Source organism: Sander vitreus, chromosome 18 (assembly GCF_031162955.1).
Source record: "Sander vitreus isolate 19-12246 chromosome 18, sanVit1, whole genome shotgun sequence".
Classification (NCBI taxonomy): domain Eukaryota; kingdom Metazoa; phylum Chordata; class Actinopteri; order Perciformes; family Percidae; genus Sander; species Sander vitreus.
The window spans coordinates 20,486,860-20,513,650 of record NC_135872.1 but is presented as its reverse complement, the minus strand read 5'-3'; the positions used below and the strand labels follow the sequence as shown (position 1 = coordinate 20,513,650).

Genomic DNA, 26,791 nt, shown 5'->3' with positions numbered 1-26,791 from the left:
TGAGTGCAGAATGAATGGAGGTCTATGGAGCTATACCCCTCAAAATCCACTTTTCTCAGGATATCGTTTTTTTGTCTAGTAATTTGAATGTTGTATTCGAAAGGGGAGGCAAAGAAAATACACACTGCTGGGTGTTAGATTTTTTAAAAGTCGCTTTTTTGTTCTAAAAAGCCTTTTAAAATGTCAATGACGTCATACACATCGTTTGTTAATGTTTTAAAGACCGCGCGGAAATATTCACTCTGACATTCTGGCTCCGCTTCGGATGACATCAAGCGGGATGTCTGGTCGTAATCAGTCCTTCACTGACCAGTCAGCTTTCATTAGCAGAATGCTAGCGTGTTATGGGCAACAACGACTCAACCTGTAAGAAATCGAAAGGACACAAGTACTCGTTCATTCAACGTTGCAAAAACTACAATCAAATCTGAGATTTGTCAACGGCAATCAGGCGAAAGAGACACATTTAGCCGTCTAGCTCCATAGGGTCCCATTCATTTAGCACTGGACCGCGATCACCCCCAGTGGAACTCTGGTGGAACTGCAACCAAATTCGGTACAATGGGGCTAAATAGGGAGTGGAACGGCTTTCCCTAGACGGGCTTTGGTTAAAGCAACATGTAACTTTTCCTGCTTAGGTCCCCTTACAGGTTGTACAGGTTGTACAGGTTGGAACTACAGCTCGTGCTAAAAGCTGAACTGGCGGTCTGACGTTACAGTCTGTTGAGCTTGAGTTACCAAAATGGCAGTTTTCCATGTACTTTTGAGCTGGACTGCTTTGTTTCTGCTCTTTCTGATTTTCATATCGTTTCTTGGTTATTGCTTATATGTTAAACACATTCATACGAAATATGACCACATACCCGGGCCGCCGAGAGACAAGTAAGTTAACGTTAAGTGCATGGTGGTTTGTCGTTAAGTTGATTCTAGCGATAACGTTGTTAGTTTTCTTGTCACCTAGCTAGCTAACATTAGCTAACTAACTATTGTGTTGTTGACATTACCTGGCACTTTTTGATTTTTTCGCCCACAGTTTTCTCTTCGGACATTCACCAACCTTTTTAAGAGTAATGAAAAAAGAAGGCATCATTTACGACATGTTTCTAGAATGGTAAGCACAATTATGTTTCATGCATTTGCTTAAGACAAAAGTAGGTTATGTGAATATTAAACACTTAAATGGAAAAATGCGGTGGTGTAGACTACGTGATACGCAGGTATATACGCAGTATACCCACTAACAAAGCTCCAGGAATTTCCATATACCCACTTAAAAGTGCCCAGTGACACGCAACAACAAACTTTCCATTATATTTTTTATATATTTTTAATTCTTATCTGTGTTTTTCTTCTTCACATAAATAAAGGTATTTTAAAGGCATACAAGTGTATCCGAATACAGGAAATTAAGTCGTTGATGCTCAAAACTTCCCTGGGGAGGACAGCCAGATCCCCCACTATGATACGGCCCCCCTCCCCCAAAGGCAGATTCTCGCCAATATATAGTACAGTCAAATAATTTCTAATAAGGGTAGACGGGCTCTGGTACAGTATCCACTACACTACATTAGACCAGAGTGATAGAGAAAACAGACTACACCACTGGAAAAATGTCAACTCAGAACTAAAACTTGAGCCATGTGGTTCTATCTGGTGTTAGCAAGTCAGAATTACATCTCAAATCTATTCTATGATGGTACCTGGGACCTGACTTGACGGTGTTGGTTCAGATGATTTGCATTGGAGTTTCTGATATTCTGGTGAAAGACGGATGTGATGTAAACTATAGTGCTAGTGTGTGCTAGTTAGTTACCTGTAATAACGATAATATGACATGTCATTTACAGGGCTGAGACATATGGGCCTGTTTGCAGAATAAATATTCTACATTATGTTTGGCTCATTGTGACCTGCCCCGAAGCGACCAAGGTAAACACAGCACCTTTCAGTAGTTATATAACCATCAGTTGCGTAAGCATTCCACAATAAACAGTGCAAAAGTGTGCATAAAGACAGCTATAGTCCTGCTTTGGTAAAAAAAAATGTCCCTACAGTGCCAACTATTGTCCTTTTGGGTAAAAATGGATAAGCATATATCTTGATAATATTAACATTAAAAACACCTTGACTTTCAATCTTCCCTCTTGTGATTGGCTCTGTTTCAGGAGATCCTGATGTCCCCAAAGTATCCTAAAGATATATTCTACAGCAAAATCTTCAACTTGTTTGGCCAAAGGTAATTTGTCAGACTATCAGATTAGTTATACTTTCCATACTTTTTCATAACAGTGTAATCTGTGATACTTTCAATATGTTACATTTCTGAACTGACAACAACTTATGTTTTCTGTATGTGAGTATTATCAGCCCACTTTTGTTTGGTGCCCTTTACTGTTTTGTTATGCCGAATCATTTACAACCTTATGTAGCTATTTTGAATGTCATGTGTTCCATGTCTCTTTTCAAGGTTCCTAGGTAATGGCCTGGTAACAGCAAGAGATCATGAGAAGTGGTATAAACAGCGGCGGATCATGGACCCTGCGTTCAGCAGCTTGTGAGTTATTTAAAAATCACAAAGATAGAATCAACTGTCTGCTCAACCTTCATTTTATATCCAGTGTTTGCAATCATTGTAGATTCTGTTTAGATTGTGGGTATCTTTTGCTCTTGTTTCTTTTGGAGAACATTGTCCAATTGTATGTCCTGCTAGTCCACTGTCTAAAACTACTACATTTCCAGGTATTTGAGAGGTCTAACCGGCACCTTCAACGAGAGGGCAGAGAAACTGATGACTACACTTACAGATGTCGCTGATAAGATGACAGAGGCCAGCATGCTCCACCTCATGAACTCTTTTACCCTTGATGTTATTGCAAAGGTATTGTGCTATAGTCTATATATAGTATAGTAGTTGTACGTCTTCCGCAGCAGTAATGATCCAAAAAGTTTTTCTTGCATGTAACAAAAGCACTAGCTTGTGACAAAAGTTTAAAAAAAAGAAAAAGAAAAAAAAGATGGTATAATCAAGTTGTAACTACCTTATTTTCTTGATAACTCTCAGGTTGCATTTGGAGTGGATTTAGACCTGCAGAAGGATAGATCAATTTTCCCTAAAGCCATCGAGACATGTCTGAAAGGGATGCTCTACAAAACCAGAGACATCTTCTATGAGGTATGACTTCACTACGCATTTGTAAGGAGTTTGTGTGGTGACGATATTATAAACTGTTTGCGATCCTCAAATCTTGCATTTCTAGTACAAGCTGAAGAACCGACCATTCATTAAGAAAGTGAGGGAAGCTTGCCACCTGCTGCGCACAACTGGAGCTAAGTGGATTAATGACCGAAAGACTGCCATGCAAAACGGCGATGACGTCCCCAAGGACATCCTCACACAGATCATCAAAACAGCTGGCAAAGGTTATGGTCCCTTTGCCTTCTAATTAGATAAGAAGAACGTTTAAAGATTTTTTTTGGGGCATTCTAAGCCTTAATTTGACAGGACAGCTGAAGACAAGAAAGGGGAGAGAGAGGCGGAATGGCATGAAGCAAAGGGCCGTGGGTCGGAATCAAACCCACGTCCGCTGAAGATACCGAGAGAGTTTAAACTTCCCTCTGTTGTAATAGGGTCATGGCAGTTGCAAACAATGGTTTTGGTGTTTTAAGTGCCTAATTAAAATCAGACTATTTATTTTAAACCGCGGAGAATAGTATGACAAAAAAATAGCAGAACTACATGTAAACTACAAGCATCTTTATCTCAACATGTCATGTGCATCGTTACCATTCCATAGTATTAGATTTGCAGAGCAGAGGTGCAGTGTTAAGCTACTACCTGTTCACAATCAGATACAGTAGATAGGACAGGCCAGTTAACATGCATGTATAGATGAGTTCAACTTTCAGTCAAACATGGATTTTAATGTTACAAATGATATGATAAGATAACTAGATATATTGGTTTACTTGTTCATTTTTCTTTTCTTATTATTCCAGAGGAAAGCATGACTAAAGAAGACGAAGAGTTGATGTTGGACAATTTTGTGACATTTTTCATTGCGGGTGAGTCTGCGTCGTCTCTGCTTTGATGTGTGAAATGATCCAAAAAGAAGCTTGAAGCTGTGCTTCATAGAGAGGCTAACAATGTTAAAGGGACACTTTCAATAAAACATATTTCCCTCTTACCTAGAATGGGAACTATCCACCAGTTTAGGTGTGAATTATGGACACATTGGGAGTTAAATTGATTGATTGATTTCTGGATCAAGACGATAAAACAGTAATCCAAAGGATGACATGCTAAAGTAAAATACTTATTTCCAGCACGGTCCTTGGTGTTATACACAGGAAACAATAGACAAGAAGCAGACAAAATCAGACTATAAACACATACAGTATTAGGAGGGGAGGGGGGGGGGGGGACATCACATAAAACAAAATAAATAAGAAACAAAAATGCTGTGAAAACTATCCAATGTATCAATAAATATTCACCTCGTTCCATAAAAGCTGCTTGACCTGTCTTTCAAAAATCCCTCGTGATGATAGGAGTTTTGTAGCAGTAGGCAAACTATTCCATGCCATGATACCACTGTAAAATAAATACATTTTAATTGCATTATTAACTCTATATTACTTTTCAAGTATAATGACATAGTTATTCACAAAAATCCATGCTCTTATGTCTGTGTATTATTATCATCACCACCACTTATATTTAAGTCCTACATTCTATTGTGTTTTTGATGAACTGTTCCTTTAAGCACAACTTTGGGGTTTTGAAGGTAATGTTCTAATATTTTAGGGCAAGAAACAACTGCTAATCAACTGGCTTTTTGCATCATGGAACTTGGGAGACATCCTGACATTCTGGAGAAGTAAGAACCAAAAATGAGGTGCAAAGCGGTTTAACATTGTCGCTTTTGAATAATGGTTTCTTCAGTTGGGTTTTTATTTCTCAGAGTGAAGAAAGAGGTGGATGATGTCATTGGGATGAAACAGGAGATCAGTTATGATGATCTGGGGAAACTGGTCTACCTCTCACAGGTACATGAAGTTAGGAAAAAGATGGTTTAGCTCTTTAGGAGTGAAGCATGTTGTGAATCACTGACTCTCAAGTTAGCCTATACAATAAGTGTTCTTGTTGTCAATATGAAAAATGGCTCCATCTACAGATGACACGCTAAACCAAGATTTGCCTCCTCTGTAATTCTTCTTAAATGTACTTGAATACATTTTATTTTTTAAGAAATTGCCCCGAGATCACACTGTAACTCCTCCCAGGTGCTGAAAGAGACTCTGAGGATGTACTCGACAGCTCCAGGCACATCTCGTGAAATACTGGAAGACATTGTCATTGATGGAATCCACATACCGGGAGGAGTCTCATGTTTTGTGAGTACATCTAAAGCAGGAAGTGTGTCAGAACCCAAAAGGTTTCATAGTTAGTTTTTTATTTATTTATGTACATAAGCACAATGGCACCTATCACTTCAAAAAAAACACCCACCCACTCTGACCAGCCTCACAACAACACTGCTCTCTCAAACTTAAAAATACTCCTGGGAGAAGAAGACAGGGCATATCTTGCTGCCCAAAATGTATCAACGTGCCCCAACCTGAGGGACAGTGAATATTGATCTGCTATCAAAATGTTGTGAAATTCAGTTCAACTCCCATGCGACTGGGAGAATGGAGAAATTCTTCAAGGACCCGCTGACATTTGATCCAGACAGATTTCACCCAGATGCTCCCAAGTAAGTAGCATACAAGTTTTCACAAAATGACACATTTTATTTTTAGTCTTAACATTTTAGGACACTGATCGTTGTCCCAGATGAAAGAAGGGAAACATTGTACATTAATTGATGCTGTCTCTTATCTGTTTCACAAGGCCGTATTATTGCTACTTCCCCTTTGCACTCGGCCCACGCTCATGCCTAGGACAGAACTTTGCTCAGGTGGGTGATGTCATAAATAGTCAACACACACAAAAACATAACAACGCATGAAATGAACTCAATGTGTGTTGGGGCGATTGCAGATGGAGGCTAAAGTGGTGATGGCCAAGCTGCTCCAGAGGTTTGACTTCCGCCTTGTACCGGGACAGACCTTTGATATAATGGACACTGGCACACTCAGGCCAAAGAGTGGAGTGGTGTGCTCTGTCAGACACAGGGATCAAAACAAGTAAATGGTCTTACAGGGTCGTATAACATAAGAAGAAACAAAAATGGTTCACGTGGTGTGTATGGGTTTTTGGGTTACTGCCTGCAGCTTTGTACTCCTGCCTTAGCCAAAAGCATCTTATGCTGCAGAGTTGTTTTATCACTTTTCTGTGGATGTTTAGCCTGTCATGAAACAAACCGTATATCCACATGCAGTGGAACCAATGAGGATGAATTGCCACTTGGGGATTAATAACGTTTTCTGTATCTGTATCTGTTATTACTGACCACTAATAATTATATGGGGAAACAACCACTTTTCTTCTGTTATTAGTACTTGAATTTGCTGTAACTAGCCCTTTGTATCTCAGTGTAACTGCTCTTCTATACCCACTAAGCTTCTAAACTTGTTTTGTGCCTTTAACACTGACATACAAATGCTGAATTAAACATTTTTAAACTAATGAAAATAATATAACAATATAATATTATTGTTTTTCTACACATACAGATGTTTTTCTGCTGCAAAAAATAACTGTTTGTTTTGCACTTCAATAAACTAATGATTAATTTAATGCCTGACAATGTGATGTTATTCCAAGCTGTTTATGTACTCAACCTGCTGTGTCTGGCTGTTACTGACAGTGTACACATGGGGGCGATGTGACCTTGCAAAACAAATCTAAAAAGCACCTGTTAAGATACAAATTCATGAGAACTCTTCTTAACTTAATTTAGGAGATTTTTCTTTTTTTTTTCTTTTTTTTTTTGATGTAATAAAAGTTGTTGAGTGGGGAAGGACGGTTAAAGTCAAAGTTTTAATTTAGAAATGATTAGTAATTGGGCCAATTACTTTATTTGCTTAGAAATTAACAAATACAAAAAAGAACTAGCTTTTACTAATAACGAAAAGTTTGTAAATAGTAAAAGCTAAATATATAATACACAAAACGCTTTAAATATGTGTTTATTATTTTATACAGTTTATGGTAATACATTACTGGTTACTGTTCCTTTAAGAGGGCTGAGCCTGCGCCTTGTGAGGCGCCACCGCACTATTCATCTACCTGCTGCCCACTCCTCTGCCATGTCTTGATTGGCCGTCTTGGCCGAAATCCTCTTGAATGATTTCAAACCCGAGTGTTTGGACGAGAAGGAGGGGGTCCGCTGCTAATTCCGAGCTGGCTGAGTGGAAAGGCTTGAACTATCCGTCCACCACCAACACACCACCACCTCAGTAAAGAGGCTTATCCGAGGAGCGTAGTTGACGGTAAAACGCGTTCAAGAGAGCACCGCCAGTAAAAAAAAAAAAGAAGTGGGCTTTCAGAAGTGTAGTGTTCACGCTTATTATTATTTATTTTTTTTAGCTCAAATTACGGTTTAGCTAACAGTTGCATTCCAGTTAGTTACTCTTTCTGTTTATCATCGTTTGAATGGAGCGATGTCCAGAGGAGACGGCGCACATTGCGATGGGACGCGGTGTGTTGTGCTGACGGGACTCGGTACCGGGGACCAGGACCTGATTGGAAATCACTGCTAATCGATTTAAAATCACGTGTTTTCGTTAGTGACGGAATGTGAGTACCAGCAGTTGTTTCCGAAATTCATAAATAATTTCCCCTTCAAAGATTAGTGAGGGCATTCAGTTCACGCACGGGTTGCCATAGCATCACATTCATATTTTCTTTTCTTTTTCATTATCGGCCTGTTGAAGAGGAGGGCATGGCGATACTTGTATATTTTGGACAATGTATTCGTATTTTAACACAATTCCGCAACTGAGGCTTGGTTAAATTAGTTTTTGACAGTTTTTATTTCAAGGCACCGTTTACACGAACCGACAGGCTAGTCACAGCGAAGACAGCCATGGCTAAAAATCCGTCCGAGGGAGCGAAGGATGAGCTGAGCCAGCTGACGGACGAGGAGATGCTGCGGTGCAGCAAAGAGGAGCTGGTCCGGAGATTACGGAGGGTCGACGGCGAGAAAATGAACTTGATGATCGAGCACGGCAACATGATGAAAGACATCAACCGGCGGCTGCAGTTGCACCTGCACGAAATCCGGAGCCTGAAGGAGATCAACCAGAAGCTGCAGGACGACAACCATGAGCTCCGGGAGCTCTGCTGCTTCCTGGACGACGACCGGCAGAAGGGCAAGAAGCTGTCCCGGGAGTGGCAGCGCTTCGGCCGCTACACTGCCAGCGCCATGTGGAAGGAGGTGGGCACCTACATGATGAAGCTGAAGGAGCTGGAGGCCAACCAGGACACCGTGTTGAGGGAGAACTCTGAGCTGAAGGAGATCATCCTCATGCTGGATGAGGAGAGGAACGGAGCGGGCTCCAGGAGCTCCATAGACAGTCAGTCCAGTTTAAGCAACCTGAACGGCGGCACCGGAACGGTCAGGGATGTTGGGGACGGGAGTAGCACGTCCAGCACAGGTAGTGCTGGGAGCCCCGATCACCACAATCACAACCACATACACAAGCCCGCCTCAGAGAACAGTAAGCTGGGCACCACCATGAGGAGGTCCATGGATGACCTGTCAGCCCCGCACCACCACAGGAGCATCCCCAATGGACTTAATGGTGAGTAGGCCTACATACTCTCCCTCCTACCTGTGGGAACACACCTGTTTGTCAATATCTGCAGGCAGTCTTAACACAGATGCTACAGTCCAACCAATCAGGCCTTACAGTACATAAAACATGGGGAAATGGCCCTTTTGATTATGTCCATCTTTGAGGCCAAAAGTTACTTTCATGGACTTGGGTGAATGACAAAAAATTAGGCTACCCCTGACTTCAAAAGATCTCCGGATAAGAGACACAAGTTGTTGCTGCCCTTTTGAGGCCTGCCTCTTGACATGATAGTATTATAATATAGATATATTGTACTTCTTTGTGGTTGAGCTCTCAAAAGACACATATTTAGGGCTGCACAAAATGAGGAAAATATGCGATGTTGAATATCGCGATAACGATATTACTTGCGATAAATAAACCGATATTAAAGTGTACTTAGTTCTGCATTCCTGCTGCTTTCAGCAGTCTGCTAAAATACAACAAGTTGCTCTTTGAATTTAAAACAGATAAAAGGAAATCATTTTCAACATTCTTCTATTGAACAAATTGGACATTGAATATAAAAGGCACCACTTAAAAAAAGAATGGCAGTTACATTTTAATGTGCAGTTTTCTACTGATATTTTCTTTCAACTAACAAAAAATCTCTGAGTGTCTAGTGCGATATGTTGCAGCCTTTTGCAATGTGTATATTGCGCAAGTTGATATTGCGATGACGATTTAAGAAAACAATATATTGTGCAGCCCTTTAATGCAGCTGGCCTATTACATCTGTATAGCTCTGTTTTTATTCCTCATAGATAATACAGTCAGGATGTGTCGCAACATATGCTGATCAAAATTGCTGTGAAGGATTAACATGGGGGGGTCTTGGCTTAACCTCACTGTAAAGTCTTGATTGGGGTGATTATGACACACATATGCACACAGAGTGTCCTTAAGTGGCCTTTTCAGTCCCACGCTAGCCCATCATTTGAGTCTGCACTGATTTAGGTCACTGCACTCGTGGTCTTATCTTAGTAGCTTTTAAAGGGGGGCACAAGCAAATAGATTTTTGTTGTTGTTGGGGGTCATTCGCTGATTATCATTGTTGCCTTTTTGGTTTTGGAAGAGCACTCATGTCTGCTTAGGGCCCATTTGAAATGCATGGCACGGGACCAGAAATCAATGTCCCTGTGTTAAGACCTAAATACATGGCTGAAAGCTTCGAGCTGGGATGAAAATGCCCTGATGGAACAGGAGGACACTAAGCCTCGTTTAGCTAGCACATGGGCTGATAACTTGCCATGATCTGTTTGGCATGGAGAATAAATTCTGGTTCAAGGGAGAAAAAAAAATCCCACACCCAGTTGAAACTTTATCATCATCATTATTCTTTTATCCCCGATTTACAAGGACTGGGCAGCAGCAGCAGGATATAGGAGCTCGACGCAAGCAGTTTCAAATCAGATCACATAGGTCAAATCTTATCTAGCAGACATTCCCGGACATTGTACACTGTGAAAACTGTGAAGGTAACCAATACAAAAGGATTGAAACAAGCATTAGAGAGAGCCGAGGGAGACCTTAATCCGGAAAGACTCGCACGCCAACACACACATTTTGGGGCGGTGTTTGGCTGTCATTACGTAACATCAATATTGTGCCTGCAGTGACCCAGCACCTCTCTTAAGCTGTTGTTTCTGTTTTCTGATGTGTGTGACATTATGTGCCACCGAGGCTCTGGCTCTGCGTGCTCATCGCTGACAGTAATGCACAAATTCAAATAGACACACGCAATGGCCTGCCATCACTGGAAAAACCTGCTTCACTTGAGAGAAGGTTTATTATTTCATTGTTAAAGCCAATGCATAGGTAATGAGAGTGATGCTATCTAGTCCTAAACAAAGCTGAGCATCGCTAATCTTTGTGGCATTTAAATCATTGCAAACAGTAAGAAACAGAACTACTGGTAGCACGGCAATCACTAAAAACAAAAAAAAAGCAATATTACACTGATCCTAACCTAAAAATGTTTCATCACTCCTCAATGAAAAATGCTTGGACATGAATTTAATTGCTCGCAGGTCGACACTAGCCTCTGCAGGCCTGGCGAGAAAAAGAGATTCACCAGCACAGATTTACTCGATTGGCTTCTTGAAATCCGAGTGGAGTGACCATGTTGTGAGGTCAGATCTGGCTGCGGTGTGAGGTCTTCAGAGTGGCTTTATTTAATACTGTCCAAATGTCTCCCCCCCCAGGGCATTTAGGAGACAAGCTCGAGGATTGCCGCTCAAGCGCTAAATGAACAGCATCTGCCCGGTTGCCAGACACACACAGAGGAGGAGGATGAATGTGTTCGGTGTCCCAAGAGTAGAACGGGCCTGTTGGTCGAGCTAGAGGCTTCATACATTTTCAGTCAGTTAAAAAAAAAAAAAATAAATAAATAAATATCTTCATCTTTTTGGCAAATGTAAATTTAGAAGGCCTTCTTTTTAGAGGCAAAAGAGGCCCTGGGAGAGGAGTGTATAAAAGGGGGCCCAGGAAAGGGCCATCAATGGGTCTCGGTGGTGTTGGGGGGAGTGGCTGAACGGCGGTGAGGGGTTGGCTGGGAAGCTTGGGGGTGGAGTGGTGGGGGACTGTTGGAGGGCACATTAAGCTCAAAGGAGTTTGGTTTTCGGAGACATCCTGCTGTCTGCTTAATTGAATTTCTTGCGCGTTGACATGGCTGAAATCTGCCCCCCCCCCTCCCTCCACTCCTCTTCCTTTGGGGATACAGGCTGTGTGTGTGTGTGTGTGCATGTTTACTTGGACAGGGTGTGTGTTGTAATGCACGAGGAGAGCGATGGCTTCTGTTCTGAAGAAGAAGAAAAAAAGAACAGCAGGGGCTACATTGAGTACTACTTTGTTGACTACGGACTTCTATTTCCAGACTTCTCAACATCTGCATTCACTTTTGGTGGTCTGGAACCCAATTCCAGTCAAAGAAATATGATGCTGTTATAGAGACATTGCATTAGGCTCCTCTTTAGTGCCACACAGACTGCAAATAGGCCTAGCTGTGTGTGTAAGATTAAGACAAAGTGCCCAAGCGAGACAGCAAAGTGCTGCTTTGACATTGTCCAGATGAACTGATAGAGATCCTCTCTGCAATAATGCTTGTTGACCTTTAACAGACCCTCACACATTCCCCTGGCCTCCGAGCTGCTAAATGGCTTTAAAGGAACAATGTTTCTAACTCGGCAGATAAAGTGACTATTAACAAGCCAGAGAGCGAGGTTTCTCAGAGAGGAGGAGAAATGATTAGACCCATCAGGCTGACGTCAACATATTCTGTTACCTTTTTTTTTTTTTTAGATAATTTTTTGGGCATTTTTAGGCTTTTATTCGACAGGACAGCTGCAGACGTGAAAGGGGAGAGAGAGGGGGATTGACATGCAGCAAAGGGCCGCGGGTCGGAGTCGAACCTGGGCCCGCTACATCGAGGAGTAAAACTCTATATGTGCCGCCCGCTCTACCAACTGAGCTATCTGGGCTCCCATATTCTGTTACTTTTACCACAGTGAAAGGGACAGTGTAGCAGCTCATGTTGTGCAGATGATTAGATACCTTTCTGTGTGTGTGTGTGTGTGTGTGTGTGTGTGTGTGTGTGTGTGTGTGTGTGTGTGTGTGTGTGTGTGTGTGTGTGTGTGTGTGTGTGTGTGTCCACGTTCCACGAGGCCAGTGCAACGTAAAATCAGGCCTGACTGCTGGATACATTCATTAAGTCTACAGTGGCCTCTCCCTCCCATACCTAAAGGCTTGGTCAGTAGAGGATGGAGACCTGAACCGAGCCCGGCGGGACCCGACGTGCGGTGTGGATGTTGAGCTCAGTTTGGTGAACTTTGGTGAAACTGATTTTTTTATTGTGAAACTCATCAACTAACCTGCCGATTATTTTCTCGATTAATCGTTTGGTCTGTAAAACGTCAAACAGTGAAAAATGTCCATCCCAGTTTCTCAAAGTCCAAGGTGATGTCTTTAAATTCTTGTTTCGTCCATAACCCAAAGATATTCAGTTTAATATGCTATAAAAAAAAAAAAAAAAGAGCAGGAAATGTCCATATTTGGGAGGCTAAAAACAGCTTTTTCTGCCAAGTTTTGTATGCAGACTTTTAACGATTTAATCGATTATCAAAATAGTTGGCGATTTATTTTTCCATCGATCATCTGATTGATTAGTCGATAATAGTTGCAGCTCTACTTCATAGTGCTCACATTTTAGGGAATGCAAAGATGCACAGTCCAAAATGTAAGAAGCTGGTGGCTTATTAGCTTTGTTGCACCATCCACTTTTAATTAACCCTACGCTGTTGGAGTATAAATTATTGAACAAAGTGGTGCACAACTCTTAAGAACAAAACGCCAATGGGGGAGTAAACAGCACAGTACAGAGAAAATAGAACGATGCTCAGGGAGCTATTGTAATTGGCTATTGCTGGTAGGTCTCGACTGGCTGGCTACATGTTAGCAGTTAGCTCCTCAGTTAGAGTAGTTCAATAGCTAGCCTCATGAGTATCACTACATCACCAAGCTTCTAGAACCAAATATTTTATGAGGGCACACAGATTAATTCCGCTATTCCTTTCAGACCTCATTACCATGAGTCTGTCAGTCCATTCAGCTGCCTGTGGCTTTCAGGAACCAGTCCGATAGGTTAGTGATTCACCGCAGATTAAGACGCATTAGAGCTTCAGCACAATGCATTGATTTATATGTTGCTTCACATCACAGGAGACTGCTTGCACTGGCCTCCTACATGTGTAGCCATGCATGTTAGTCACCCTGTAAACCAAATTAGGTTCAAATTAGTCAAATTAGCTCACTGACAAGTAATACGAGTGTGCGTTTACACTGGGGTCTTTAGCACCTGGCCTTTTAATGTGTGTCTCTTAATATATGAGGTGCCACAGCGAGTGTGAACTCTTCCCCTTTCTGATTTAGAGACATTTCTCTCTGTCTCACTCTCTTTTTTTCAGTTTCCTCTTCTTTTACTGTTGGGGAGGCTCGTGACCTAAAAGCTCCCAATGAAACTCTAACCAGCCGTCCCTGTTGGACACCAGTGGGTGTGTGTATTTCATCAAAGTTACGCAAATTAGGCAGCGTGTTGATATTCATGTCGTTTGTGTGACTGAAGCATTTGGTCACTTTCCCTCTGAGGTGAATTATCAATAAGCTTTCCAAAGTCCCTGTCTTTAGAGTACAGTCATGGCTTTACATATCTATTGGGGTCACAATCAAAGTCCCCGCTTACTAAGTTTAAATCACTGCATGCAAAATCTGAATTGCTAGTTTAATTTCTTCAAAGAATCAGTCAGGCTTTCAGTAACTCCTGTGTGTTTTTTTTTCTTCTTCTTCTTAAATAAACAATCAATCAATCACCGGCGAGTCGAGGCAAGCCCTGGCGTCTCTCTGTGGGAGCTCCTTTTCTCGTTTCAGTTGAAACCGGAGGATCAACAACACAATGGTGTTTTCCTCTAGGCTGTGGTTTCAAGTCATTGTGTTGCATGTCTGCGGGGATACAATAAAGCAGGAATAGGATGTTTCTGTCACTGGTATCCTGTTTGACCACACGTCATGTTTCTGTGAAGCTGACTTTAAACGGCAACAATGACTCCAAAGGTGCATTATCAAAAAAAGAGAAAAGAAACGGCTACTCTTGGTGACTAAACTGAAATTACAGCTCTAAGATTATTATAATTATGGAAGTTAATAGGATTGATCATGTGAAAACATGCAGTAGAGAGCTGTAGCCCTTTTTGAGACCTACTGTACCAAAGGGAAATGCTGACACATAATGTGCTTTAGTTACTGGACACTTTACATGTTCTGTCATTAACTTAATCAGCGTTTGTTAACATTTTTAATTCTTTAAAATTAGTTTTTTGTATTTATTTTTTTATTCATCCTCGACGTTGACCGAGTCAAGTATTTTTAGTTTGACAGTTTCCCCCGGGCACGGCGCAGGCTCGACTTGCACTATCTGGCTTGCGTTTCCCAACACCCTGTCCGCCTATGGGAGGCTTGGTCAACTGGTAACACAGATAATGGAGGAGAAACACACACACACACACACTTAGATACACAGAGGATGGGTCGAGAGAAAGAGCCACAGGGGGAATTCTCAGCTGTGTACTGTCAATGAAAAGCCAGCCTGTCAGGACGTCCCGCATTCCTGGATAAACAAAAGAGGAAGTGGGTCTCTCTCCTCTTAGTGACACAGCAGGAATGCGACGGGCAGATGAGAAGCGAAAGAAAGCGTGTGTCGCTTTTTGAACTTTTACCTCCCCGTCTTCCCTTACCCGACAGACTTCACTTCTCCAGGCTTTCCCTCTCCCCTCCATCTGCATCCGCCTCTCACTCGATTCCTGTGAACCTGCTGTCTGATCGGCTGTCCGTTCACTCCCATCAACACAGCCCTCAGCCGACAGAATGAGGTTATAGAGCCAGCATGAGCCTCGCGCACACACACACACACACACACACACACACACACACACACACACACACACACACACACACACACACACACACAGACATGGACTCACTGTAAGATCTAAAGCTAGTGCCTTTTTACAAAAAAAACTTTGTTACGCTTGTGTGGTCGTCAGTCACATCTTTCAGTGATATAAATGTGGTGTCATACCAAGCAAAACATTGTGTTGTCTCAGAAATATTAAGCCAATTTCAGCCACTTGTCTCAGCCTTCCTCTCTTTCTTGTCTATCTCTACGTCTCGGCTGATCTAAATGATGTATGTCCTTCTTTTCTGATCGTCGGGGCGTGGTTCTGCTGGAGGGGCTGAGTTGCTCAGTCGCCTAGGCAACAGCAATGATCAGTGGGGCGAGTGGACGGCGCCCACGCCTAGCCTCAGAGTCACTGAAGCGGAGGGATGTTTAGGGTAGGGGGATGGGGGATTTGTTTAGGCCTCCATGCTGGTTGACCCGTGCAGAATGATGCCAGTCAGAGCTAGGTCATCTGTGTGTGTGTGTGTGTGTGTGTGTCTCTCTCTCTGTGTGTGCGTGTTTACTGTTTCCAAGTTACCTAATCAAAAGATGGGTGTGGTGCGAGTGACACACTCAGTTTAACTTGTAAACTATTTCAAGCTATTGTGAGATATGGAAATCTCACTTGAGCGTGGGTTATTCTAAGAAGCAGATGATTGTACCTCTCTGTCTAAAACACATTCCCTTTCGTTTATGGGAAAGAATATCTGATGTTGAAAGTAGCGGACATGATTTTCTTTCATGAGCTTGACTTGACACGCATGACAAAGTGACTCACTAGCTGGAAAACTGGAGACACAAGAGTTTATCCTCTGTCCCAATATCAGCCTGTCCTTAAGTGGCTAAAGTTGATTTTAATGAACGGTACGCACACCTGGCAAGACCCATTATCGATCTGTGTTATATATCAGATGTAAACAACTAATTAAGATGCAAACGAGAGACACAGGAGGGCAGTTCGAAAGAGTTATTGGGTTCAGGTGGCACACAAACCCATCTGGGGTTGCACCATAAACTCACCATCAGCAATTCGATTCTGTCTATGCAACACACCCAGTGACCTTAGATAGTGGAATGTTCCCAGGTTGCCAAAAGTCAGCAACTCGGAGAGCGAACACCTCTTCATCAGCTCCTTTCGAGGCCCGGGAGGAACAGGTCATTCATCTGGATTTTCTGCCCGTCAGCTCTTTGCTGTTGGTTGCTGTGACATTGGAAACTGAGTCAGCAGATGTCTTCACCTTGCTTGCATTTAGATAGTACTGTCTCCTCACTCCAACATGTATTTAACAGTTATAGATTGTTTTCTCTGGTGCTTAAAAACGTGGGCACATTTGCCACATTTGATGGGTCCCACCTGGGATGGCTCGTTTTCAAGTCAAGAGCCATAACTCCTCATTTGGAATTTGCACAAATGTTTTAGCTGACTGGAAAGTCTCTTGCAATAATGAAATATTGAAGCACCTGATTGGTTGCTTGGATGATAACAACTTCGCAGCCATAGTTGGGACATAACTGGAGGGCCTGCAAAAACATGTGAATCTTGCGGTGCCTCCAGATGGATGAGATAATGTGGAGTTTTGACGGTCAGCTGAAGCATCTGGAATGAATTGTACAATCCCAACATTGTTGCTCCATCCTCAGGAAGTTTTTTGGGAGGGTTTCAGGTAACCTTGCTTTGCTATTCTGGAGGCCAATTTCCTCTTGCAGGCCATTTTTGTGTGCCAACTAAAGCATGGATTCCCGACCCGAGCCCGACGGGTCCCGACGGGTCCCGACGGGTCCCGACGGGTCCCGACGGTACCCGACGGGCCGGGGAGGGTTCGGACAGATATTTAGAAATTATGGTCGTGTTCGGGCCGGGCTCGGTCACATCAGCGTGATAAGACATTTATTGTAAAATGGTGCTGCGGCTCCTTTTAAGAGAGCTCATGTGTCTGTGTGTGTAAGTTAAAGAGAAAGAGGAGCAGACGTGTAAATGCGACCGGAGCAGAGTTATTCATGTTATAACGGCGGCCCTGGAGGTACCGAGCCTCCCCTGGTTTTCTGATCACGGTCGGAAACGAAGCAAGCAGTGAAGGTTAACACATTGAACATTTTAACAGCTTATTAACGTGAGCTTGTTGCCCCGTGTGCGCTGATGACCTCATCTGTTGACATTTCCGAATGCCTACAGTTGCTTAATGAAAGCTTTCCACACAAACAAACGTACATGTGTCATTAGTATGAGAACAAAATGAGATTTTAACGGTGTCGGGCTCGGTCACGGTTCTGTTGGACGCGGGCCGGGTTCGGACAGAAAAATTCGGCCCGATCCGGACTCTAGTGCCAGCACTGGACTGTGTTACTTGAGAAAACATGTAGGCTATCTGTTTTGGTTTGGGATGGGCCTTGAGGCAGACCTTTCCCTAGATTTGTTTTTGTTACTTATGGTTGACAAGTGATCAATCCAACAGGATTGGGGATTTATAGATGGATTGTGTGTTTGAGTGTGTGCTGTCTTGATTTTCTTTTTTTTTAAAGATAATTTTTTTGGGGCTTTTCCGTTTATATTTTGATAGAGATGGGGGATGAAGGTCGGATTCGAACCTGGGCCGCTGCGAAGGACTCAGCCTACATGGGGCGCACGCTCTAACTGGGTGAGCTAGACGTCGCCCTGCTGTCTTGATGTGTAAATAATGCCTTGGGAACATATGAGTCTTGTTTTACAGTGGATGGGGTTAGGGAGTTTGAGGGATTGCAGTGTCACCGCCCTCCTCCTCCTTACCCATAATGCCTCACGTTAAGGCGACTGTGGCCATCTGTCAGTGTAGCCTGTTTATCCACAAAATGTTACAAAGACGGTAGGAAAAAAATAGTTTCTTGTCCGTCTCTCTGAACATGTATAAGACTTAATGGTCTTAATGACTTAATGGGCCTTATGGATTTTTCTCTTTACAAAGCAAAATTAGGAAAAACAGGCACACAGTTCATGAGAGTAACAGTTGAATTAACCAGATAATCTTTTACTTTGCTATAAGCCACGCTAGTTGCATCGCGCTATGGCAATGTCGGTCCACCTTTTTGGTGCAGACTGAAATGTCTACACAGCAACTATTGGTTGGATTGCCATGGAATTTTGGACAGACATTCCTGGTCCCTGGAGGATACATCTTAATGACTTTGTGGATCCCCTGATTTTCCATCAAGCGCTGAAAAGAGTTTCTACTTGATCCTGTGAAATATCTCAACATCTATTAGGCGAAATGGGTTGGCACAAACCCCAGTGGAATGTGGAATTTCCCCAGTGCGGGATTAATGAAGTCTATCTTATCTTATCTTAACTACTTGATAGATTGTCATGATATTAGGCTCAGCCATTCATGTTTCCCTCAGGATTAATTGTAAAAACTTAGCACCATCATTAGGTAAAAAATTCAAATCTTGCCAAAACGTTGGTCCATGACCAAATACCTGCAAAGACAATAACATTCCCATCAGCCGCTGTTCTTTGTATTTAGTGCTAATTGGCTAACGTTAGGCTGTTAGTATTTTGAGAACTGATGTTTTTTATTAGAGCTGTGATAATGATTGTAATCAAGAAGCAAACACAAAATCAGCCACACCAGTTACATATATAATCCTACATGTTTTCACAAACACTCAGTTCTGTGTTGTTTATTAGGTGAAATCTATAAAGAGGGAATTTGACAGATGGAAAGTGGGCGATTCACATGGGGAAGGTCAGAGGCCAGCTTTAAATACATCATCAATATTCCCCCACACATTAAAAAAACTTCAAAAAAATGATTCATCTGTTTTTTTTTCCCTGCGTCCCAGTTGTGCTGCTCTTGACAAATACTCTGCGACAATCTAATGGCTGCTAAAAATTCCATCAGAAACGTATTAAGACCACTGTCACTTAACTGGGCTTGGCCTCAGATTATAAGGGTAAGTCATTATTTATTTGACCTCAGCCAAGTGTAGTGTGTTCGATTCCACCGATGGGACTGGCACAATCATAAAGAGCTTAGGTGAAAGCTGATAAGCGCATGAAAATGTGGGCTCACAGCAAAGGAGTTTGTCTGACTAAATCAATGACTTGCAGGCCGTGATGGATGAGAGGGAGAGGTACAAATGCATTTTTTTTTTTATCATTCCATCCACGTGCGTGTGTTTCATGGTATTGGAGGTATTAACGTTTGTGGAACAACCATCAGGGATGTCCACATGATTATCTAAAACTGGAGATGTTCATGGGTCTCCCTCGGATCCTCTTAAACTCCATCAGCTGCTTGGCTCTGGAGATTGATAGCTGGAGAATGGAATGGAAGTGGATACTTTTGGTTCAAGAGGGTTTTGATGGAGGATAGAGGGAAGAGAGATGGTCCCCTCTGTTGTTTCTGTTGCAGTCGGTGCCTGTCAGGGCGGCCGTTATGGCTTCGTATAGAGTCAGAAGGTGTCTGATGAGGCAAATGGAGCCGGTTATTTGTCTTCAGAGGGGCATCACGCAGCATATTTCAAACTCGGCTCACTCACACGCTGAGAGGAGATGACACTTCTGACAGTCAATTATAGTAAGCCCGTTTCTCCTCTCCAGCACTGTGGCCTCTTTACTTTCTGATCTCACACTGCTCCGCTCCTCTGCTGCTGTTTTTGAGAGGGTTCAGCATCAGCACAATATAATCAGGAGGCAAGGCAACAAAGGTTGGTTGGCACTTTTAAGTGTTCCTAGTCTCGCTTTGCCAGATCTTCCTCCACAGCGCTGCGGGGGAGGAGGGTCTGGCTAGTCCACACAGCATTCCGGGATGGGAGAAAAACGTGCACTGGTTTATTGGCATTTCTTTAAACCAATCACAATCGTCTTGGGCGGCGCTAAGCGCCCGACAGAGCCACGGTGCCTCTGCAAAATAGCCTCGGGAAGGAACTTGTTTTGGTGGAACGTGTACGTTCAAAAGTTGTTTTATAGTCGTGCAACAGAAAACTCAGATTGGACAGATAGTCTAGCTAGCTGTCTGGATTTACCCTGCAGAGATCTGAGGAGCAGTTAACCATAAATCCACCGGAGATTAAAATTCCAACATAAAGAAAGCGGAAGGTAACAGACATCCAGGCGAAAAGAGTGAAATCTGGCGGAATTTCCGGAAGCACCGGAGCAATCCCTGAAGTGGAACGTCGTGGATATAGACTAAAGTTTTCCTAAGCTGAATATTTCTACTTTAAAACAATTACAATGAAATGCATTATGAACAGATCATGCCTTTGGAGCTCCCTCCATACCCTTGAAAGTAAAATAACATATTCAGTACTCAAATGTATTAACAGCTCTCGCGTTGGGATTATGAGGATTTATTTTTCAGGTGTCAATTACAGAGTGCAAATATATTTAGTTTGAATGGCCACTATCAAAAAGGCTGAATGTCTTTATAAATTATAACTTTATAAATGGCATCAGAAGGCTGCACTGTTCTGTAGCATTATATAATATGCTTCTGATGCTTGCAGTTGATGGAAATGCTGCAGCTGTGCCATTTTCAATGATGTCTGGGTGAGGTTAGACTGATGAGTGAACTCGGTGAACCCACGCGTCGCCTCGCACGCACGCACACACACTGCACAGAAATATTTTTCGCTGAAATCTCACCCATTTCTTTGATGATTCCACTCTGACCTGTGGCTGTCTTCATAGCTACCCATCATCACTATGTTTGATCTCAATCTGCAATATATTAATTGAGTAACGAGGTCAGCCAAATGGGATTTCAGGAGATTTTTTTTTTTTTTTAACAGTGTGTTATCTCTCATATATGTGCTCTCTGTTTTGCTCGCTCTTTCCTCTCAGTCAACAAAAGATGTAAGGCGATTAAACCATTGATGTTGTAGCGCCGCAGAGGCTCTCCTCGAAATGTGGCAGAGGGTTTGGAGGGGAGAGTGTGTCTGTTAAAAAGGATTTGAAGAGCTGTATCTCTGCCCACCACTCTTTTAAATACATGGCACGTAGCCCTGCGTATGATATGCACTGTATGAACCGAGGCACTCTCTTAAACCCTTTAGGAGACATAACGGTTTTAAATGGCATGCGTACTTAATGAAAGTGCCCTTTACTAGGTGCAACAGGGTGTCCTAAAAGGAAGTAGAAGGGTAAAGGACGGGAAGTGGGGGTGGGAGTGTCTCCGAGAGAGTTACCGTGGAGAACCTCTAAAAGAAAGATGCTGAAGTTGAAGATCCAGGAGCAACAGAGGACACTGCAGAGCAAGCAGCTTCTCATTGTTGCTACTAGGATACTATGCCCTTTTTATTCAGTATTATGGGGTGTGCGTTCTCTACGCAGTGACGCCTCGTTTAGCTCTGCGCCTTTCTACCGTACATCTCTCACCCTGCTTTTGATACATTTCCTCTGTCAAGTTGAATCTCGTCGCAGAGGAATGCATCTAGATCCAGGAATTTTCCTGTGGTGGATTTAAATCTGTGCTCTGAAAATGTGGACTGTATACCTTATGCTTGTAGTCGCTACGTGCGCAACAAACAAAAACAGTATGCATTAAATGAAAAGGGGATGGAGAAGGAGCCTGTCGTCATGTGCTTAGTAATTCTCCAGACCCATGCTACATATGGTGCAGTGTTTTATACACGGAACAAGATGGAAGGGTACAATGAGAGCGGTTTATATGCGCAAGTTAATAATTGACAGTTGGATGAGAGAATGGTGTCGTGAAAGCCCGCCAAATGGTATGAAAGCAGAAGCATGGAACTGATTCCTGTTGTGTTCACCACAGTTGTGGCAGCGTGGTTCACCAAGCCGGTGGAAAGGCTGACGGAGGAGGTTTTCCAGGAGCCCACATCAGTGGCCGTCTGCAGATGAGTGCTGAGGAGAAGCGGAATCCTGAGAAATGAGGAGAGTTAAGGAAAATCTGAAAGAGGGAGAGATGGGATTAGGAGAAATGGATGGTGGTCGGGGGGGGGGGGTTACAGAGGAGATGCACGGAGGGAAGGAACCAGAGAACATGAAATGGGAAACAGAAGGTGAAAAAAAAAAGGCAGCGATGAGTCAAAAAAAAGAAGGTGGAGGAGCAGGTGGGGGGGAGGCAAGTGAATTAAAGAGGACATGTTGAGGGTGAAAAGGAAGACACTCGTACGAGGCACAGCTGAAAATTGGCCATCCCTGAAATCTCAGCTGCTGGCATCGAGAGGTTAGGGTAAAAAAAAGAAACTGAGAAAAGGCCAGAAATATCACTGCACCTGCAAAGCACTGAAAAAAGACTTTTCATACTTTTTATATTCCCGAGGAGTAAATATTTCAGCAGAGAAATCGGTTTTATCTCCACTCACACAGCTGCCATCGCTGTGCTTTACATTTTGACTTTTGATACTATACTACATTGACTTTATAAGCCTTTTTGGCTACACGAATAATTTATATAAGAATAGCCTATACAAAGAGTTTTTACTAGAATAACTGATTCCTGACACTCATCTATCAAATACTGAGAAAAACCAGAGAAAGTTTTCAAGGAATTAATATTGTTGACAGTTTTGGCTATTTGGGTCTCATTTGTACTTCCATGGATTGTTAGTATACACACATTGGCAAACATTATACATTCCATCTCCACATTCCAGTCAGCAGCTTTATCTAAAAAAAAACGAGGCACTGTGCCAATCCCTGTTGTGGCCGTGCTCTTATAGACGTCGGCGTGTTTCATAATCATCCGACTTGGAGTGTTTCCTGCTGCTTAAATGCTTTGCTGTCATTAAATGTCTCAGCGGTGGTCCAAAGTTGACTTATTTACAGTTTTGCTATGACTTATGGTTTTCAGTTTGCGATAGTGAAAGTAAATTTATGATCATTGCAAGGCGGCAGAGGTTCATAGCTCTTGGGTGGAACCTTGACTTGCCTAATTGCTGGAGAATGTCAGTAAGAAGAGTGTGCTGACAGGAACTTGGATGAAAGGTAAAGCAGCTCGTCGTCATGACATTGTGATAAAAAGTTGGGTGTTGTAAGTCTGGCGTCGGTGTCTGCGAGAATGCCCTGTTGCTGAACTGCCTCATGGGAGTCCTCATGTGGAAAGAAAAAAGGCTCGAGTTAGAGTTCATCCATCCAAGTCATAAAAAAATCCACTGAAAATAGGACATTCCTGTAAAAAAATCTGTGATATGTCACGTTATTCCAGCATTTATCTTATGAAAAAAATAGAAGAATAAAAAATGTCAAACCAAATGTTACTGTACACCAAACATTCAACTAAATATTGCACATTTGTTTAATCGCGGTCTTCCCGATTAGCTAGATCGCATTCTTTCAAATCGCAACATTGATTTGAAAACGATTAATCAGTTCAGCCCTGTGCAGTTTATGTTATGTGTAAATGTAGCCAAATATTAAGCTAGTGAAGCATATCATATCTGTCATCAGCCTGCAGCACTTTATGTTTTACTAAGCCACAAAAAAAAAAAAAAGATGCCAGGTCTGCATCTTGCTTTTTAGTCACTGTGCTGACACCACACAGATGCAACAAAATCAATAATCCATTCATCCATCTGTTTCTATACCCGCTTTCATCCTGCACAGGGTGGCCGGGAACCTTTCCCAGCACACACTGGGTGAAAGACGGACGGTCAAATCTGGACAGGTCGCCACAGCGCCTTACACACTGACCGACGGACACATTCACACCTACGGGCAGTTTACTGCATGTCTTTTTTGAGTGTGGGAGTTTAAAAACATTGGAATGAAGTCGACTCTTTAAGCAAGAGATTGATTTCGAGGACAAAAAGTTAGCATATGTTCCCGTTTGCTAATCTGGAGCTATTACAGTAAGATGATTAGAGCTTGGATAACCCTCCATTTGCAAAAAAAGGCATAAAATGCCTAATGGCTTGTTTAGTTAACACTGATTTAGCCTCTCTCAAGCCTTCCTAGGGTTGGGTACTGAAACCCGGTTCCACTATGGAACCGGTTCCTACGCAACCGGTAGGAATCGCGCCGGATTAGAACACATATTTCGGTTCCTCATTTCGGTTCCACTTAATGTGTCGACTGAAATATTTTCCCTCTGTCGCTCCGAAACGGACGTAAAAATATCACATTGTAGTTGTGTGTTAGGTGACTTAGGTTTACTTATTATATATTTAAGTACTTTAAAATATATTGTTAAATTTAAATATTTTTCAATCAAAAAAAAAAAAAAAAACCTCCATAAAAGAGCCTTTCTGTGGCGGCCTCTAGCTCACCCAGTAAGAGCGTGCGTCCCACGTAGGCTGGGTCCTCTGCAGCGGCCCGGGTTTGAATCCGACCTGTGGCCCTTTGCTGCGTGTCACCCCTCTCTTTCTTTCCCCCTTTCCTGTCTATCCACTGTCACTATCGAATAAAGGGAAAAGCCCCAAAAAATAATCTTTAAAAGAGCCTTTCTTTGATGTCATTTTTCAGTTTTTCAAGAATCGGCTCAGGAATCGGAATCGTTTTAAAAGTACCGGTTTGGCATCGGAATCGTAAAAATCCAAACGATACCCAACCCTAAGCCTTCCCCCGCTACAATTTCGAAATCACTTTTTATTACGCTATAAATATATCAGAAATGATCTTGTTTAAAATCTCCAGAGAACAGCCTCTCCCTCCTTCATCTCTTCAGCCACGGCTGCTTCTTCCACCGGTTTCTGTTGGTGATCTACTGTTGACCTCCCTCTGTTCCACCACGGGTCTGTTCAGTAAGACCCATTGAGTCGGAGGCACCACCTGGTCAACACTGGCTCGCTCGTCTCTCACCGCTAATGCGAGCTGACACAGCAGCTCCCAAAGGACAGCTGGCTCGGCAGCAGACAAAGGAGGCCAAGCAGTGTCTTGCTCTCGCTGTTGACTCCTCTCTGGTGCCTTTTCACTGTGGAATTTAAAGGTCTCCGATGTAATGGAGGTGTGCTGGTTGAATTGTAATAGACCGACAGCCTCACGCAGCAAAGGACTGGGTGTTTAATTGGCAAAAATGAACAGTAAACAATAAAAGAATTAGAGAATTAGTTACTCATGCTGTTGAAGCATTTAGTTTGCATAATCATACATATATGGCCCTATTAAGCCCTGGCATCTTGGGTAATATCCAGACTGTGTGTAGATCAGTGACGGTAGAAAATAGTAGTGTAGATGCAGCTGGGACGGGTTGCAGTTCATACCTGACGTAAAATTGTGTCTTTTAAAATAAAGTGAAAATACTGTCCCGACAGTCATTCGTGAATGATGGTGTCACATTTTGAAGTTAATATTCATAATATCAGGTAAATGAAAGCTATATATTAGTGTAAAAGGAATATTTTGGGAAATGGGCTTTTTTTGTGCAGAGAGTTGGATGACTAGATTGATTCAGGACCAGTTTTGAGGGATTCATCCAATCAAATGTTGCCTGTCTTTTAAACTATTTACCCGGAGCATTTGATTCAACCATCTCCTACATTTCAGTGGCTTTGAAAAACCAGTGGCAGCATAGCTTCAACCACAGTTATGTTCCTGTCCCAAACACTTTTTCATATTCTAGTTTGGGGACACATTTTGCATTTCATTTATGGGACAGAGACTCCAAAAAATCTTCAAAGACTGCTGTTAGATTGATGAGGCTGCATCAAACCAACTGCCTCTGTAACCACCCTGCTGTGTAAATGATAGCCATGCATCATAAAGTGAGAAAGTGTGAGTTGACGACCAGACGATGGGGTGTCAGGGAGGTCTTGTGTAATAAAATTACCGGTTGATGAGTTTCCATTAGGCTTTATGAGGTATTTAGTGCGTGTGTGTGTGTGTGTGTGTGTGCGCGACGGAGTCCACGCTGTACTGTAGTCTTCATCAGATTGATTCAGGGTAGGTTACCATCTGGCTATGTGTGTGTGTGGGTGTGTGTGGGTGTGGGTGTGGGTGGGTGTGTGGACAACACAGCACAATGTCCACGCATTCATAGACGCACACCCACATCTCATTTGGGCTATTTATTGTGTGTGTGTGTCCTGTACAAGCTACACTAATAAACCTAATGGATATAAAGTCAGAGGTGGGCTTTAGGCCTATTAAAAGGATGGAGTGCTTTAGTGCTGCTAGGACAGTTATGGAATCGGGAGCCTTATGATATACAGCAGTGTATATTATAATGACATTTAAAACCCTCCCTATGCACTATATATATATATATATATATATATATATATAGTGCCATAATCCACTCCATCATCTGATCAAATGTAATGCCCTACATTTTAAATGTAACTGGTTTGACAGGAACAGCAGTTGTAAATGTCATTATTGCCCCAAGGGTGGAAAAAGAATTGTTACAATACTGCTAGATGAAGCCATTCATTCGCTGCAATTACATGTTTACTGTGATTAATCACTATCACACAATTGGAGCTGTGCTAGGTTGAGTTGTTTTATTGATTGTATACTTTGTAGAGCTGTCACACGTTCTGCCAGTACACAGTGTGGGTGTGTAGGGGGGTTAGCATTGAGTCCATTTTTCTTCATGCATGCCTTTTAACTGTTTGAACTTCCTAAATCCACCTCAGGCTCTG

The 26,791-nt window shown here is 42.5% G+C and overlaps 2 protein-coding genes across 5 annotated transcripts in view; both read left to right on the top strand.

The window, feature by feature from the left end:
* The first annotated feature begins 559 nt into the window (after positions 1–559).
* On the top strand, positions 560–6,742 carry LOC144533877 (cholesterol 24-hydroxylase-like). The gene is made up of 15 exons (XM_078275455.1): positions 560–882; positions 1,034–1,111; positions 1,848–1,929; positions 2,166–2,236; positions 2,468–2,554; positions 2,740–2,878; positions 3,062–3,172; positions 3,258–3,420; positions 3,997–4,062; positions 4,805–4,877; positions 4,962–5,046; positions 5,284–5,394; positions 5,668–5,756; positions 5,894–5,960; positions 6,044–6,742. Exons 1-15 carry the CDS (start codon positions 743–745, stop codon positions 6,191–6,193), a joined length of 1,512 nt encoding a protein of 503 aa, XP_078131581.1. The 5' UTR covers positions 560–742; the 3' UTR covers positions 6,194–6,742.
* A 483-nt stretch (positions 6,743–7,225) lies between these two features.
* The window catches only part of ccdc85cb (coiled-coil domain containing 85C, b), a 51,278-nt gene continuing 31,712 nt past the window's right edge, over positions 7,226–26,791 (top strand). For 3 of the 4 annotated variants that reach the window (XM_078275459.1, XM_078275458.1, XM_078275457.1), the window contains exon 1: positions 7,226–8,751. In XM_078275459.1, the coding sequence (XP_078131585.1) occupies positions 8,034–8,751 (718 nt within the window). In that variant the 5' untranslated portion in view covers positions 7,226–8,033. The remainder of the gene's footprint in view (positions 8,752–26,791) is intronic. The other variant, XM_078275456.1, reaches the window with a different exon arrangement.